The following is an 18,208-nucleotide window of genomic DNA, read 5'->3' on the forward strand; positions in this document are numbered from 1 at the left end:
ATTTGCCGGAAATAGCAGGGGACCGCGGGTCAAAGGAGTTGGAGGAATTGAGTGAAATCCAGGTTAGCCGGGAAGTGGTGTTGGGTAAATTGAATGGATTAAAGGCCGATAAATCCCCAGGGCCAGATAGGCTGCATCCCAGAGTACTTAAGGAAGTAGCTCCAGAAATAGTGGATGCATTAGTAATAATCTTTCAAAACTCTTTAGATTCTGGAGTAGTTCCTGAAGATTGGCGGGTAGCAAACGTAACCCCACTTTTTAAGAAGGGAGGGAGAGAGAAAATGGGGAATTACAGACCAGTTAGTCTAACATCGGTAGTGGGGAAACTGCTAGAGTCAGTTATTAAAGATGGGATAGCAGCACATTTGGAAAGTGATGAAATCATTGGACAAAGTCAGCATGGATTTACGAAAGGTAAATCATGTCTGACGAATCTTATAGAATTTTTCGAGGATGTAACTAGTAGCGTGGATAGGGGAGAACCAGTGGATGTGGTGTATCTGGACTTCCAGAAGGCTTTCGACAAGGTCCCACATAAGAAATTAGTATACAAACTTAAAGCACAAGGCATTGGGGGTTCAGTATTGATGTGGATAGAGAACTGGCTGGCAAACAGGAAGCAAAGAGTAGGAGTAAACGGGTCCTTTTCACAATGGCAGGCAGTGACTAGTGGGGTACCCCAAGGCTCAGTACTGGGACCCCAGCTATTTACAATATATATTAATGATCTGGATGAGGGAATTGAAGGCAATATCTCCAAGTTTGCGGATGACACTAAGCTGGGGGGCAGTGTTAGCTGTGAGGAGGATGCTAGGAGACTGCAAGGTGACTTGGATAGGCTGGGTGAGTGGGCAAATGTTTGGCAGATGCAGTATAATGTGGATAAATGTGAGGTTATCCATTTTGGTGGCAAAAACGGGAAAGCAGACTATTATCTAAATGGTGGCCGATTGGGAAAGGGGGAGATGCAGCGAGACCTGGGTGTCATGGTACACCAGTCATTGAAGGTAGGCATGCAGGTGCAGCAGGCAGTAAAGAAAGCGAATGGTATGTTAGCTTTCATTGCAAAAGGATTTGAGTATAGGAGCAGGGAGGTTCTACTGCAGTTGTACAGGGTCTTGGTGAGACCACACCTGGAGTATTGCGTACAGTTTTGGTCTCCAAATCTGAGGAAGGACATTATTGCCATAGAGGGAGTGCAGAGACGGTTCACCAGACTGATTCCTGGGATGTCAGGACTGTCTTATGAGGAAAGACTGGATAGACTTGGTTTATACTCTCTAGAATTTAGAAGATTGAGAGGGGATCTTATAGAAACTTACAAAATTCTTAAGGGGTTGGACAGGCTAGATGCAGGAAGATTGTTCCCGATGTTAGGGAAGTCCAGGATAAGGGGTCACAGCTTAAGGATAAGGGGGAAATCCTTTAAAACCGAGATGAGAAGAACTTTTTTCACGCAGAGAGTGGTGAATCTCTGGAACTCTCTGCCACAGAGGGTAGTTGAGGCCAGTTCATTGGCTATATTTAAGAGGGAGTTAGATGTGGCCCTTGTGGCTAAGGGGATCAGGGGGTATGGAAAGAAGGCAGGTACGGGATACTGAGTTGGATGATCAGCCATGATCATATTGAATGGCGGTGCAGGCTCGAAGGGCCGAGTGGCCTACTCCTGCACCTAATTTCTATGTTTCTATGTTTCTATGTTTGTAGGTTAATTGGCTTGGTGTATGTGCAAAATTGTCCCTAGTGTGTGTTGGGTGTGTTAATGTGCAGGGATCGCTGGTCAGTGCAGACTCGGTGGTCCGAAGGACCTGTTTCCGCGCTGTATCTCTAAACTAAACTAAACTAAAATATATAATACACAAAATTTCAATAATTTCAGTAATAACCCCAATATTAGTACAAAAAGAACCCTATAGTCCTTAGTGCAACTAAAAGACCATAGTCTTGGTCCAAACAAGGGTGGGAGAACAGAAATCCAGAGTGGGACTACATTACAACAGTGGCACCATGGGCTAGAACATCATTCATTGTCCGTCCCTGATCACTTCCAACCCCAGGAGAATTTGGTCAAGAGAAGGTGGTACAGAGACAACATTTATACAATTGTTTAGCAGGGAGATTAGTTATTGGGTGTGATCCAGACACCCAACACTCTCTGTGCAAATAAATTTCCCCCTAGCTCACCTCCATCAAACTTCGCCCCTTTCACCATAAATCAATGCCCTCTAGCATTTGGCATTTCCACCCAGGTATTGTAAATTTGAGAAAGTTTTAATTAAAGCAGCAAAAAAAACCCAAAGGAACAGATATTCGTATGGCTGCATCCATTTTTCACAGTATATCGGACAAGAGAATAGCAAACAAAAAGATTGCTTGATCTTAACTCGTGCTTTTTCAAAGACTGATTCCCTCATTTATACCATAACTAAAATTGAATTATTCCCGCTGTTGGGGAAATGTTTCAAGTGAAAGTGAGAGTGCCTCTTTACAGTTTGTGTCATCTTTCCAAGTCTTATCATTGTACATCGGAGCTTGGTTTCCAGTATTGGTTTTTGCCTCCAGTAGGGGAATTCAATGCTGAAAAAACCCCCCTGGGCAACTCTTATCTAAATTCACCCATCCACTATCAGCAAACCTTAACCCCGATCATACAGGGAGAAAGTTTAAGTTTCAGCTTCCATCTGCAGGGGGGTAGGTTAATGATAATGTTGAACTGTACAGGGTCAGGAAGTTACTAATTTAATAACCGAGTTTTGTTGGCGGCGCGATTAGTGGAGGACGAGCATATCCGCACATACCCTTCCCCGCCAAATATGGTCTTCCGAACCCATCTTGAAGGCATGAAGGCACAACCCTACGTTGGGTTGAGATGAGGAGCAGGCGGGGGTGAGTGGAGATGATCACCTACCCGAGGTTGGATTTTGGTTCAGTCATATCAGCTCTCTGTGTTGAATTTGAACTTTACATGGTCATAGCAAAAGGATTTGAGTATAGCAGCAGGGAGGTTCTACTGCAGTTGTACGGGGTCTTGGTGCATACCGTTTTGGTCTCCTAATCTGAGGAAAGTACATTCTTGCCATAGAGGGAGTACAGAGAAGGTTCACCAGACTGCTTCTTGGGATGTCAGGACTTTCATATGAAGAAAGACTGCATAGACTCGGCTTGTACTCGCTAGAATTTAGAAGATTGAAAGGGGAACTTATAGAAACTTACAAAATTCTTAAGGGGTTGGACAGTCTAGATGCAGGAAGATTGTTCCCGATGTTGGGGAAGTCCAGGACAAGGGGTCATACTTTAAGGATAAGGGGGAAATCTTTTTGGACCGAGATGAGAAAAATATTTTTCACATAGAGAGTGGTGAATCTCTGGAATTCTCTGCCACAAAAGGTAGTTGAGGCCAGTTCATTGGCTATATTTAAGAGGGAGTTACATGTGGCCCTAGTGACTAAAGGTATCAGGGGGTATGGAGAGAAGGCAGGTATAGGATACTGAGTTGGATGATCAGCCATGATCATATTGAATGGCGGTGCAGGCTCGAAGGGCCGAATGGCCTACTCCTGCACCGCCATTCTCTTGCCTGGACTAGGGGAATCAAGGACCAGAGGACATAGGTTTAAGGTGAAGGGAAAAAGATTTAATAGGAATCTGAGGGGTAACATTTTCACACAAAGGTTGGTGGGATTTCAGAACGAGCTGCCAGAGGACCTAGTTGAGGTAGTTTTGGGTCAGGACCCTTCTTCAGACTTGCTGCTTTCGCCAGAGATTCTCCAGACATTCTCCAGTGATGTTGCCAGAGCCACTGTGTTACTCTGGTATTTTGTGTCTATCTTTTGTATAAAACATCATCTGCAGTTCCTCTTTATAAATATTAACACTTAAGGAGTTGTGATCACTATTCCCAAAATGTCTCCCACTGAAAGGCCAGACACCTGTCCAGGCTCATTTCCCAATATAGTCCCTCCTTGAGTTGCACTCTCCACATACCATATCAAGAAACACTTTTGGATACACCTACACCTAACAATATTCTGCCCACTTGCACTCTGGAAATCCCAGTCAATATTGAAGAAGTTAGATTCAGCCACTACAATAACCTTCTGCTTTTTCACTTTATATAATATGTCCACAAATTTGTTCTGAAGATAGACGCAAAATGCTGGAGTAACTCAGTGGGACAGGCCAGCATCTCTGGATAGAAGGAATGAGTGACAGTTTGGGTCAAGACCCTTCTTCAGAACCGTTCCTTCTATCCAGAGATGCTGCCTATCCCGTTGAGTTACTCCAGCATTTTGTGGCTATCTTCCATTTAAAGCCGCATCTGCAGTTCCTTCCTACACACACACAAGTTTGTTCCTCCATCTTCCATCAGCTATTGGGCGGCCAGGTGCATAATCCCATCAGAGTGATTGCATCTTTCCTATTTTCGAGCACGACCCTTATTCCTCCCAGGATGTCCCCTGTGGACAATCCCTCCCAGTTGTCCTCTCTGAGTGCCGCCATGGCATTTACTCTGAATGCAACTGCTCCGCCCCTTTCATCTCCCTCTCTATCACGTCTGAAGAAGTACTCAATACTCACGATACAGTCTGAACTACCATCGTGCAGATCAGCAGGTCTTCCTCTGGCACAGTTATGGCAACTCAGACATTGCAACTTCTGATGGCTTTGGTGATTAGGCCTTTGTGTGCCGAGCACACTGTGTCTCGGACTCCAAGTTCTCTTTCAGCTTCAAACCATCGCTGTTTCAACACTCGCTTGTGGTTTCCTCCTGCACGTTTTTGGAACGGATCTCCCACTCACAGCTTTGTATTGTGTCACCTTGCTTGGCAGGACCTGCTCTTGGCTGTCCTCCTGCTCTTCCATGTTTATCATTGCCTGGTTACTTTTCATTGCATTGACGGGCCACTCTAACTTCACCCGTACCGCTCACACAGGCAGCCGTGGGCTGGCAGATAAACCAGGAGAGCCCTTTCACTGACTAATCAAGCACAGCCTGAAGTCATCACATTCTCAGACTCTCTCAGATTACCTCTTAGATTCCTATTAAATCGTTTCCCTTTCACCTTAAGCCTATGTCCTCTGGTCCTCGATTCACCTACTCTGGGCAAGAGACCCTGTGCATCTACTGATTTATTTCTCTCATGATCTTATCCACCTCTATAAGTTCACCCCTCGTCCTCCTGTGCAGCAAGGAATAAAGTCCCATAGTACTCAACCTTTCCCTATAGCTAACATCCTCTAGTCCTGGCAACATTCTCGTAAATCTCCTCTGCACCCTTCCCGGGTTGACAACATCTTTCCTATAACAGAGCTGAACACAATAATCTTAATGTGGCCTCACCAATGTCTTGCACAACTCCAACATGACCTCCCAACTTCTACACACAATACTCTGACTGATGAAGGCCAATGTGCCAAAAGCCTTTTTGACCACCCGATCTACCTGCGACTCCACCTTCAAGGAACTATGCACCTGCAATCCTAGATCCCTCTGATCTATAACACTACCCAGAGCCCTACCATTCACTGTGTAAGTCCTGCCCATGTTAGACTTCCAAAAATGCAACACCTCACATTTTTCTGCAGTCTCTGCAATCATGGCTGATCTATCTCTCCCTCCTAACCCCGTTCTCCTGCCTTCTCCCCATAACCCCATGACACCTGTACTAATCAAGAATCTGTCTATCTCTGTCTTAATATTATACATTGACTTGGCCTCCACAGCCCTTTGTGGCAAAGGATTCCACAGATTCATCACCCTCTTGATTAAAGAAATTCCACCTCATCTCCTCTCTCCAATAAAAACAGGGATTTTTTATCAGAAAATACTGATGCTTTATCAGACGTAGATAAGGGACCAACTAAAGAAATTCCTTCTCATCTCATTCCTAAAGGAACATCCTTTAATTCTAAGGATATGCCCTTTAGTCCTAGACTCTCCCACTAGTGGAAATATCCTTTCCACATCCACTCTATTTAAGGGTTTCACTATTTGGTATGTTTCAATGGGGACCCCCCCCCCCCCTTATTCTTCTAAACTTCAGCGAGTAGAGGCCCAATGCCATCCATCGCTCATCATATGTCAACGCACTCTTGAGGGGTTTGTAGGTTAATTGGCTTTGGTAAAATTGTAAGTTGTTCCTAGTGTGTGGGCGATAGTGCCAGTGTTCGGGGGGAATCATGTGTCGACACGGACCCGATGGGCCGAAGGGCCTGTATCCCTGCTGTATCTCTAAAGTCTAAAAGTAAAGGATGAAAGAGAGATTTAGCGGGGGGATATCTGGATAAGGGATTAAATAACCTGCAGAAATGATTGTGTATCCTTTGAATTAAAAGACTAACGTGTGTTTAGATGCAGAGATAGTGCCACCGCCAGCACTTTGTGTTTATCTCAAGATTCCTACATCTGCAGCGCTTTGTTACAGCATTCAGAGCGAAACTATTTCTGTTGGTCTGGATATGTGGAAGTAAGGTCCATCTAAATATTAGGAATGAAATTTGCAAACATTCCCACACTAAGGGAGCAGGTTACTTGTAAAACAACAAACAACGGCAGGTCAATTGCTAGTTATCTCTGAGGTCAACATAAGTCTGCTAACCCAGGATATTTATGGAGGTGCAGTGAGGGTGGGTTTCTGGAGTAATGGGCTTGGATTGAGGGGCAGATTGGCCTCCTCCATTCTGATATGACCGTGATGGAATGCTGGAGCAAGGATGTGGGCAGGAGTATCAGGGGCTCAGGGCAGTGGCTGGTGGGACTGGAATTCACATGTTCAGGGATCTGTGTAGCCAACAGCATGGTGTGCCCAATGGCGGAACAGTGGTGCAGCGGTAGAGTTACTGCCTCACAGCGACTGAAACCCAGGTTCCATCCTGACTACGGTTGATGTCTGTACGTCTTCCTTAAGTTTTCTCCGGGTGCTCTGGTTTCCTCCCACACTCCAAAGACATACAAGTTTGTAAGTTAATAGGCTTCTGTAAGTTGGCCCTAGTGTGTAGGATAGAACTAATGTGAATGGATGATCGTTGATAGGAGTGGAATCAGTGGGTCGAATGGCCTGTTTCCACACTGTATCTCTAAAGTCTTGCACTGTATCTATCCATCTCCCATTATTTTCCCTGCAGTACTTTCTATATATAATTTCCAATTACTATCTAACTAATTCCAGTTAGTAATTAAAACATGGAACAGTATAGTTCATAGAACAAGCTCTCCTGCCAATAACGTCTATGCTGAACAAAAATCAAGATAAATGATTCTCCACTGCCTGCCTGCACCACCACCCACCGCGACAATTTCCAGCCACTCACCACTCTCTGCATTGAAAAATCTGTCTGCACATCTCCTTTAAATTTTCCCTCTCTCACCTTAAAACTGTGCCCTCGTCTTTGGCATTTCCACCACGGAAGGAAAGTTCTGACTGCCGACCTCTCTGTGCCTCACATAATTCTATACACTTCTGTCAGAGACCCGGGTTCCATCGTGACATCGGACGCTGTCTGTGTGGGTTTCCTCCGGGTGCTCCAGTTTCTTCCCACATTGCAGAGATGTGCGGGTTTGTAGGTTGATCGTAAACTTTCCCTTGTGTGTAAGGGGTGGATGTGAAAGTGAGATAAGAATGAACTAGTGTGAATGAGTGGATGCTGATTGGAGTGGACTTGGGAGACCGAAGGGCCTGTTTCTATGCTGTATCTCTATACTAAACTCAACAAAATTGACTTAATATGTTAACAGTTTATAGTGGAACTGTAACGCTGTCCTACACACTCTAGGGACTACTTGTAATTATACCAAGCCAAATAATCTACAAACTACAACTTAAATCCTGTCTCACACCTTCTGGTTTTATCTCTGGACTTTGTTCCAGCCATCCGCTTACCAAAACCCCCCCTCGACTGTGTCCACACATTACCTGCCATGCTTTGTCGTGCCTCTCCCCTTTTCCAGCTTTCTTCTAACCTCCCCCCCCGCCCCAAACAATATCAGAAGAAGGGTTTGATCTTGACTACGGGTGCTGTCTGTGTGGAGTTTGCATGTTCTCCCTGTGATCATGTGGGTTACCTCCGGATGCTCCAGTTTCCTCGCACACTCCAAAGACGTACAAGTTTGTAGGTTAATTGGCTTCTGTAATTTGTCTCGAGTGTGTAGGATAGAACTAGGGTGAACATGTGATCATGGGTCGATGCGGACGTGGTGAGCCGAAGAACCTGTTTCAAGAGTCAAGAGTCAATTTAATTGTCATTTGGACCCCTGGAGGTCCAAACGCTGTTCCACGCTGTACCTCTAAAATGAAAAAAAACGTAAACTGCTCCCCTGACACCCCGTCCCGGTCACATACCTGTGGAATATTTCTGGAGTCCCCCTGCTGTCTGGAGGTTGCAGTGGTTCTTGTGTTCCCCTCCGTGCCTCCTCACGCCCCCTCTGATTTCCACCCAGCAGCCTGGCTCTCCCTTGAGCTGTACCTCGGCCGTGCCTGCCTGCTTGCACTATGATCATGTATCAGAGCTCGTGGACATCCTGAAGATAACGATCCGCAAGTGGAAAGGAAGCACTTGTGCAATCTCCACAGTGGTGCCTCCTCCTCGAGGCTTTGAGATGCAGACGATAACTGTTGCTCTGCAAGATTAAGAATCTGTATGAAGCGGCCGCAGGCATTTTGAGTCTGTTGTGAAGATTACTCATTGTTGTAACATTGTGCTCTTTCAAAGCAGAGTGGGACAGATTAGTTTAGTACAGTTTTGTTTAGAGATACAGCATGGAAACAGGCCCTTCGGTCCACCGAGTCGCCACTGACCATCGATCCCCACTATCCTACACACTAGGGACAATTTTGCAATTTTACCAAAGTCAATTAATCTACAAAACTGTTCATCTTTGGAGGAAACCGGAACGCCCGGAAAAAACCCACACGGGTCACGGGGAGAACGGAAAAACTCCGTACAGACAGCACGCATAGTCAGGATCAAACTCGGGTCCCTGGCGCTGTGAGGCATCAACTCTACCACTGCGCCACTGTGCAGCCTGCATATTGGGAATTCTAGGAATTCTGCCCAATGCAGGGATATGGGAACTGTGCAGGAAAATGGTGCTGAGGTAAAGCAACAGTCGTGGTATTGATGAATGGTGGAAGAGGCTGGATGGACTGATTGGCCATCCATTTCAGTAACCGGACCCGACCCGACCCGACCCGACTCGCAGTGTAATCAACGTTAGGGGGGATCAGTTTGTGTTAATAAATTAAAATTCAGAAAATGAGGAGAAGATTTTTACCAAAAACCTTTATTTTTACGAGGATTTTTCCGTAACCGGCTTCCGTCTACGCACTATTATCCTACGGGATCTTTGGTGCGGAGACGGAAGCCGGTTACGGAAATGGGGCCTTAAATTACCCATGAACCTGCCCATGACCGTACTACGTCTTTTTCGCCGAGTGGACCATCTTGCTCACTATAGGATCTTTGGTGGAAACTGTCTTTCATCTGCACTTGCTCCGTAGCTGCCCGAAACGTTGCCCATTTCCTTCGCTCCGTAGATGCTGCCGCACCCGCTGAGTTTCTCCAGCACTTTTGTCTACCTTCGATTTTCCATCATCTGCAGTTCATTCTTAAACACTATAGTTTGCTCTTTGTTTCTTTTCTCTTTTTGCACTACCTTGATGTATAATCTGCCTGGCCAAGACACAAAACACAGCTTCTCACTATTATCTATGTGACAATAATCAACCAGTAGCAATAAAACAAAAGACATTAACATAACATTTGTGCCACCAGTTAAAGTGGGGGAAATTCACACTCCTAGTTGGCAGGGTTTGAACAAGAGAGACATTAATTGGTGCATCTTCACAGATAATCTAATCTCCTCATCTAATTAAATTTTACTCTTACGGCATAGGGTAAAGTCCTGGTTGGAGTATTCCAGTACGTCATACTCTAGCTAACGTTTATAAGGTTCACTGAGAGAGCAGCCTAGAAAGTTTTTGAAGCGAGCTGCGGTGTTGTCAAGATGCAGAAGGACTCCTGCGTGGATGCAGAGTATGCAATGTTCAGGACTTCCCAGACGAGTGTCGCAGCCAAGCACCGCTGCAGCTTGTTGCTGCTCACCCTCCTTGTTACTCTGCAATGGGTGGCAATTGCAGGCATGGGCTGCTTCGTCTTGTTCTACATCGACGTGCACAAGAAGGTAAAAACGTTTGTTTGATATTAAAACCCTGTGTTGTATATTCTGAAATAAGGAGATTTTTGCAGCTTACAACCCATCCGCCTTTGATGTTTCCTTTTCACACCTTACCCATCCACATCTCTATGTCTCCCTCTCCCTCTCAGTCTGAAGAAGGGTCTCGACCTGAAACGTCACCCATTCCTTTTATCCAGAGATGCTGCCTGTCCTGGTTACTGCAGCATTTTGTGTGAATATTGACTTCTCTAACTTCAAGTAACCCTTGCTTTTCCTCTCTCTCTGTCCCTCCCCCACCCTAGTTCTCCAACTAGTTTCACTGTCCTTCTGATTAGATTTTACTGATTTTATGCCTTGTTGTCACCTTCCCCTCGGCTAACAATGATCTATTTTACATTTTCCTTGAGCTTCGCCCCCTTTGATCTCTCGTTTTCACACCACACCCTTCCATATCTCTGTGTCTCCCTCACCCCTGACTCTCGGTCTGAAGAAGGGTCTCGACCCAAAATGTCAACCATTCCTTCTCTCCAGAGATGCTGCCTGTCCCGCTGAGTAACCAGCTTTTTGTGTCCACCTTCGGTGTAAACCAGCATCTGAAGATCCTTCCTAATAGACCTGTCCCTCCGCCGTATTCAGCATGCAGATCTTCTGCAACCTCTCCAAATGCTGAGATGCTTCTGAGCCACCGCTGTTTGATTTGAATAACTTTTGTCTGAATTGTCAATATCCCTCACTCTCACAGACTACATTGTGTCTGACCTTCCCTCAGACACAAGCACACCCAGACAGGGGCAACAACTATGCAGTCCCTGGAATTGCCACCTTAACTGCAAGGATGTGTCAATATAATAATGTTTTAACTGTCTTTTGTCAAGATTCTTACGGATATTTTAACAATCCTCTTGATTTTAAACCAACAGTTAAAAATCATCTCCTTCCCAAATCCATTCTGCATTAATTTTGTTTGGGGCGGCACAGTGGCGCAGCAGTAGAGCTGCTGCCTCACAGCACCAGAGGCTCGGGTTCGATCCAGACCTCGGGTGCTGTCTGTGCGGAGTTTGCACGTTTTCTCTGTGAACGCGTGGGTTTTCTCCAGGCGCTCCGGTTTTCTCCTACATCCCAAAGTCGTGCGGATTTGCAAGTTAATTGAGGTCTGTAAATCGCCCCTAGTGTGTAGGAGGTGACATAGGGATAACATAGAACTAGTGTATACGTGATGGTTGGACAGAGGTCCTGTTTCCACGTTGTATCTCTAAAAGAAATTAAAGTCTAAATGTGAAAAAAATAATGAATTGATTTGTTAAAACGTTTCTCTTTTGTTTTGAAGGATGTGAAAGAGCAAGTGTTGATGGAGATGAAGAACTTCTCATTTCCCAGTAAGTAAATCACTTTGTTTTCCTCTGATTGGTGCTGTGATTCAAAGGGAACTGGTGCCGATGCTGGCGTCAGCATTTACTGCCTGGGTCTCTTTGCCTTTGAACTGAGGCACCTGCTTCGGACGGCAGGATTGCGTGCTGAGGGACGTACTGAAGTTGGGTGCAGCCAATGCCAAAGCTTTGTGGGGGAGGACCATAGTCTAGGGTCCTTCCACTGCTGGGCATTAAGGAGTTGAGTATGGTGGGGTCACCCCTCAAACAAGGGATGGGATATTACCCCCCAGGGGGCTACATGAGTGGCAAAGGTGGGATGTGTACAGAGAGGTCCTAACACTAATGCGTATAACACTAGCAACATTGAATGTACAGACACTAATAACATATTAAGATTTTTGCACAGTTTTGGTTTAGTGCATATTTTTCATCACAAATAAGGTTTCTTTTTGACAAAAGAGAAAGGATCAGGAGTATGGTAGTGAGTGGGATAAATTACCTTTGGTTTTGAAGATCTTGAATAACCAAAGTGTTGGTAATTCACTCCTTTGTGCTATGTTGCACTAAGAACGTCCGCTAATGTGGTTTCACTACAGCGTATTACCGATGATTCATTGTGTTATTGTTGAGTTAACGTGCTTGGTACACTGAAGCAAGTAAGAAATTCTTTGTTCGGGTCTTGGAGCCTGATACAATTAAACACCTTTAACTCTTGAATCTTGACCATATAAACATTATACTTTATCTAATTTTCATTGAGTGATAAACAGTTCAGTCAGCAGCACATGATATAGCGCAATTAACCACTTGCTAAATAATACAAATACAGTCTCAGGAAGCAAAAATAGTCATAAATAGTAGAGAGGTGTTGCACAGAACAGGCCCTTCGGCCCACTGAGTCTGTGCTAACCATCAACCACCAAGGAGTGTACGATAGAACTAGTGTACGAGGTGATTGCTGGTCGGCAGGGACATGATGATGGCAATAAATCCTGTTTCCACAGTGTATCTCTAAACCAAACTAAACTAGACTGGACTAGACTGGACTAAACTAACCACCCATTTACATTAATACTGAGTTAATCCTATTTTTTATTCCATCCACCACCCCATCAATTCCGCCCCGATTCCACCTCTCACCAAGCAGTGGGGGTAATATATTGATAGACCTGCATTTCTTTAAGTTGTTTATAACAGGTTAAGGTGCCTTTATCCCAAACCTTTATCAAGGGTGTTGAAGAATGGGGCCTGATCCTGATCCTGATCCACTAAGTTACTCTAGCACTTTGTGTCTATTTCTATCCCAGTGTTACCTGAGCTACTCCATCACAGTGGTGAGCTTCTATCTCACAGCGCTAGGGACCCGGGCTATGGGTGCTGTCAGTGCGAAGTTTGTATATTCTCCCTGTGACCGTGTGGGTTTCCTCCGGGTGCTCCGGTTTCCTTCCACATTCCAAAGACGTGCGGGTTTCTAGGTTAATTGGCCTGCGTAAATTGTCCCTCTTGTGCAGGACAGAAATACTTGCATGGGTGATCGATGGTCGGTGTGGACTCGCTGGGCCGATGGGCCTGTTTCCCAGCTGTATCTCTAAACTAAACTGAAGGTAGAGCAATGGGGAAGATACAGAGTGCAGAATATAGTTCTCACCATCAGTTTAGAAGACTAACTAAATCTGTTGCACTGTGTTCGCCCATAAAAATGGCTCCTGTGTCATTAGTAGCAACGGAAACACCATCTCTGAGACGTGTTTGCCTCCTTCATGGGAGAGAGAGCTACGGGCCATGTGGTGTTGAAGCTTTTTTGTGTGACGTGCTGAGAGTTTGTGATGTTTCGCGCCTAATTTTAAAATCTATGTTTCTAGATTTTCAGCCAGTGGAGAGCAGTTCATTTGAGATGAGAACACAGAAACCAGTTGCCCACTTCACTGCCTTTGCAGGTTCGTATTCAGACGTCATTTATTGCTTGTGTGCTTCTAGGTCAAATACTGGAGGGCATAGGTTTAAGGTGAGAGGAGGAAAGTCTAAAGGAGATTTAGAGTCATAGAGTTATACAACGGGCAAACAGGCCCTTTGGCCCAACTTTCTGACCCGCTGAGTAATTAACTTACTTGTAAGTTTGACCCACTTGGCAGCTTGGTCTATACTTGTCTCTTCCCATTTGTGCAAGGCAGATGTTTATAGATGTAGACTCAGGAAACAAACTGAGACAATGATATATTTTACTGATAAACGTCACACTCGGAGCTCTAAGAGTCAAGAGTCAACTGAAGGCAACTGAATCATCCTACCACAACGAGAGAGCAGTCCTGAACTATTATCTACCTCATTGGGGACCCTCGGACTATCTTTGACTGGACTTTGCAGGCTTTACCTTTCACTGAAGGCTATTTCCTTATCATGTATTTATTCAATGTAAATGGCTCGATTGTAATCAATGTACAGTCTTTCCGCTGACTGGTTAGCGTTCGATAGAAAGTTTTTCGCTGTACCTCGGGAAAAACATGATGGTAAACTAAACTGAACTGATCATCTGCCTGTTCTCCCCCTGACAGGTCTCCAGAACTCCACCAGCCTGCTCCTCGAGACGTCCCTTGGGCATGCCTTTGGCATGGCGGGCATGAGTTCGGACAAGGGTAGCTACCTGGTCATCCCCACCAGTGGCGTCTACTTCGTTTACTCCCAGGTGACCTACGCCTGCCTGCACGGCTGCCTCACCCACGCTTACCAGTTCTCCGCCTCGGTGTCGAAGAAGACCAGGCATTACCCGGAACCGGAGACACTGATGAAGGGTTACACCAGCCCCCTGGCCAAGATGGACACCTTCCTGAAGATCTCCATCTACCAGGCCGGAGCTTTCAAGCTCTCCGCCGGGGACCGCATTTACGTCGAAGTTCCCAAAACTCTGATCAAGAACGTCACGATCAATGAAGGTGAAACTTATTTTGGAGCCTTTCTGCTCGAGCATTCTGCCGTGCAGTAAGTTACCAAAGAGTTGTTACAACCTCGGAGGAGGTCGTTCAGCCCGTGCTGGCTCCTGGTGGAGCAATCTCATCCAATACCACCCCCTTCCTGTCATGGCACTGCCCTACAAATGATGCTCTCTCCACTGTTGTCCAGTTCACTTTTGAAGACCCTGATCATTTCAGCTGCTTCGCCCTGTCGATTTTCTGGATAAAAGATCCATCCCATATCCTTTGTCCAGACCATTAACGACGTGACCCTGGTCCTTAAACAAACCTCTGGTGGGAACAGTTTGCTGCTATCCTTCCTGCCTCAACAAGATCACTATCAAACCTCCCCTCAACTTTTGGTTGCTGGGAAAATAAAAACCCAAATCCAACTGCACAGCTATAACCCTCATCCCTGGAGAAGTTGGTAAACGTTTTTGCTGAACCTTTCCCATCTTTCCTGAAGTCTTGAGGAGCTGGGAACAACATTTGTACTACAGCCTGTAGTTACACACAAGGTGCTGGAGTAACTCAGCGGGTCAGGCAGCATCTCCAGAGAAAAAAGACTGTCTGAGGAAGGTCTGAGGAGCATCGCCCATCCTTTTTTCCTCCAGAGACGCTGCCTGACCCGCTGAGTTACTCCAGCACCTTGTGTCTTTCTTTGGTGTGTACCAGCACATGCAGTTCCTTCCTACACATCTACTACATTTTCTTGATCAACCCTCACTATTACCGGGGAAAAAAAATTTCTTCAGATGAGTTGGATAAATTCCCCTAGAGCAAATCACCTTATCAACTCAAATGTGTCCAAATGCCCAAATATTGTTTCAAGAAGATTTCCTGACACTTCTTCCAAGAAGCTGATTAATCTATAGCTGCCGGCAGGTCCATCCTGCTCTTCCAGAAGAAGACTGTTCCATCCGCTATTTTCCAAATGCCCCAACCCTCTGTATTTAGGGAGAGTACGAATGAATAACCCCTCACACTCTCCACACGCGCGGCCACTTCAACGTGTCTTTGTAATATATTCCGTCTGGTTCAACAGACTGTTGCAACCAATGTTTTACAACAACCTTATGCTACACTAGCACAATATATATTTTTGAGTTACACTCCAATGAGTGATTTATTGTTTCATTTTGTCAAATGTAACGTTGTCTGTGTGTCTTTTACTGGTTGATTCTCAAATAACAAATGTTATCTGTCTCCGGGCACAGGCCCATTCATTCAAAATTGTTCTACAATAAAAATAAATTATAGTCAAGAAATATAGAATGTGTCGATATTTTATTAAATCCCGATCAGTAGTGTTGGTACTGGGTCCAAGTGTAAAGGAACGAGGGGGCTGTTTCATTGGGATGGCACCATATGAAATGGGCTTGGATCAGGGTCCAAGTGAATCGAATATCTAGGGCCAGACCAGAACCATATAACTATAAGCGGATGTTTAACCTACTGAGGGAGATGCACACTTATTTAATGTTTAGAGATACACTGTGGAAACAGGCCCTGTGGCTCACTGAGTTCGCTCCATCCAATGATCACCTGTTCACTAGTTCTATCCTACACACTAGGGGTGATTTACTGAAGCCAATTATCCTAAAAACCTTCATGTCTGGAGAGTGGGAGGATACCGGAGCACCCGGAGAAAACCCAAGCAGTCACGGGGAGAATGTACAAACTCTGTACAGACGGCACCCGTAGTCAGGATCAAACCCCCTGTGCCATCGTGCTACCAAATTTGCACTACCGATTGTACGATATTGACGATTGAATTTGTGTATCGGATTATGATTGGTGGTTGGATAGCAAGCAAAACAAAGCATTTCACTGTGCCTGACAATAATGAACCTAGTCGTGGCGCATGCTGCCGCAGTCTGCCTGCCTGTTGGTGCTCCATGTTGAGCCAGAGGTTGAAGTTGGGTCCTGATCCAAAACGCCGCCAATTCATGTTTTCCAGAGATGCTACCTTATCCGCTGAGTTAATCCAGATCTTTGTGTCTTTTTGAGCCATGGTCGATAACCGGTTTGGTGCTAACGACACAGTAACCTTGCTCTTCGTTCCTCCGCGAGGCACGGTTCAATATTAACCAGAAGCAGCATCACGGGCTTCTTGAGCTGCAGTGAAGAGGAGTGCAGCAGGATGAGGGGTTTTCTTATAGAAGTGTACAAGATCATGAGAGGAATAGATCGGGTAAATGCACTTTACTTAGAGTAGGGGAATCGAGAACCAGGTCGAGAATAGGTTTAAGGCAAGGGGAGAAAGATTTAATAGGAACCTGAGGGGCTACTTTTGTATACAAAAGGGTGGTGGGTGTATGGAACAAGCTACTGGAGGAGGTAGTTGAGGCAGGGACTATCACAGCATTTAAGAAACATTTCAGCAGATACATGAAAATAAACACCAAGTGCTGGAATAACTCATCAGGTCAGACAGCACCTCCGGTGGAAAGGGATGGGTGACGTTTCGGGTCGGGACCCTTCTTCAGGCTGAAAGTAGAGGGGAGAGAACTGGAGGCAAGAAAAAGAAAACGGGTTCAGAAAACAGCTGAAGAATAACAGGTACATGGATAGGTAGGCTCAAAATGCTGGAGTAATTCAGCGGGTGAGGCAGCATCTATGGAGAAAAGGAATTGGCGACTGAAGAAGGGTCTCGACCCGAAACGTCGCCAATTCCTTCTCTCTATAGATGCTGCCTCACCCGCTAAGTTACTCCAGCATTTTGTGTGTACCTTTGATTTATCTGCAGTTCTTTCTTAAACAGGTACATGGATAGGACAGGTTTAAAAGGATATGGGCCAAATTCAGTCAGGTGGGACTAGTATAGATGGGGCATGTTGGTCGGCGTGGGCAATTTAGGCTGATGGGTCTGTTTCAATGCTGCGTGACCCTATGAATCTAAGTGCAAGATAACCGGACCACCTCACTGACATCCTGCTCCCACTGCCCCGTGGCAGCCGTACACACTACTGCTCATCACACCGCAGTCTCCCATCCAAACCTCCACCCCCAACATCAAGGGTAAGGGGCGCTGGAGACCAGAAACTGGTTCTCCTCCACGTCACACACCACCCTGACTTGGTAAAACATCGCCTTCACTTCACCATCGCTGGATCTAAAGCTTAAAATGACCATCTTGGGACTTAAACATGCATATTTTTATTCAATTTGCAGTACATGAATTTCAATATATGAGGTTAAAAAAAAAAATCAATTTTGAACATAAAGATTTAAAAAAATGAGATGGCACAGTGGCGAAAGCTGGTAAAGCCGCCGCCTCACAGCGCTGCAGACCACCGATTTCAATCCTGACCTCGAGTGCTGTCTGTGTGGAGTTTGCACGTTCTTCCTGAGACCTCATGGGTTTCCTCCCACATCCCAAAGCTGCTCACCATCCCAAAGATGGTGAAATGCTCTCATCCAGTGAGTAGGGAGTGAATGCATAAGATGACATAGGACTAGTGTGAACGGGTGATCAATGGTCGGTGTGGAGTCGGTGAGCCGAGGAGCCTGTTTCCATGCTATATCACAAACTAAACTAAACTAAACTAAACTAAACTAAACTAAACTAAACTAAGCTCATTTGCAAAGCATTGCGAGGCACCTTCACCATAATACAAGCTGCTGATGACTACACAGGTTGGAGTGATCATCAGGTAAACACACCAGGTAGACACAATGATCAAATATGGCACTGAAACACAGGTGGAACAATG

The 18,208-nt window shown here is 45.4% G+C and overlaps 1 protein-coding gene across 1 annotated transcript; it reads left to right on the plus strand.

The window, feature by feature from the left end:
• Nucleotides 1-12,115: 12,115 nt before the first annotated feature.
• LOC129711808 (tumor necrosis factor ligand superfamily member 15-like) lies at nt 12,116-14,997 on the plus strand. The gene has a single exon (XM_055659743.1). It carries the CDS (start codon nt 14,153-14,155, stop codon nt 14,522-14,524), a length of 372 nt encoding a protein of 123 aa, XP_055515718.1. The 5' UTR covers nt 12,116-14,152; the 3' UTR covers nt 14,525-14,997.
• The last annotated feature ends 3,211 nt before the right edge of the window (nt 14,998-18,208 follow it).

This window comes from Leucoraja erinacea, chromosome 31, assembly GCF_028641065.1.
Source record: "Leucoraja erinacea ecotype New England chromosome 31, Leri_hhj_1, whole genome shotgun sequence".
NCBI classification, from domain to species: domain Eukaryota; kingdom Metazoa; phylum Chordata; class Chondrichthyes; order Rajiformes; family Rajidae; genus Leucoraja; species Leucoraja erinaceus.

Bases quoted from the DNA above. Each gene is read 5' to 3' on its own strand.
- LOC129711808 (XM_055659743.1), top strand. From the start codon at position 14,153: ATGGCGGGCATGAGTTCGGACAAGGGTAGCTACCTGGTCATCCCCACC.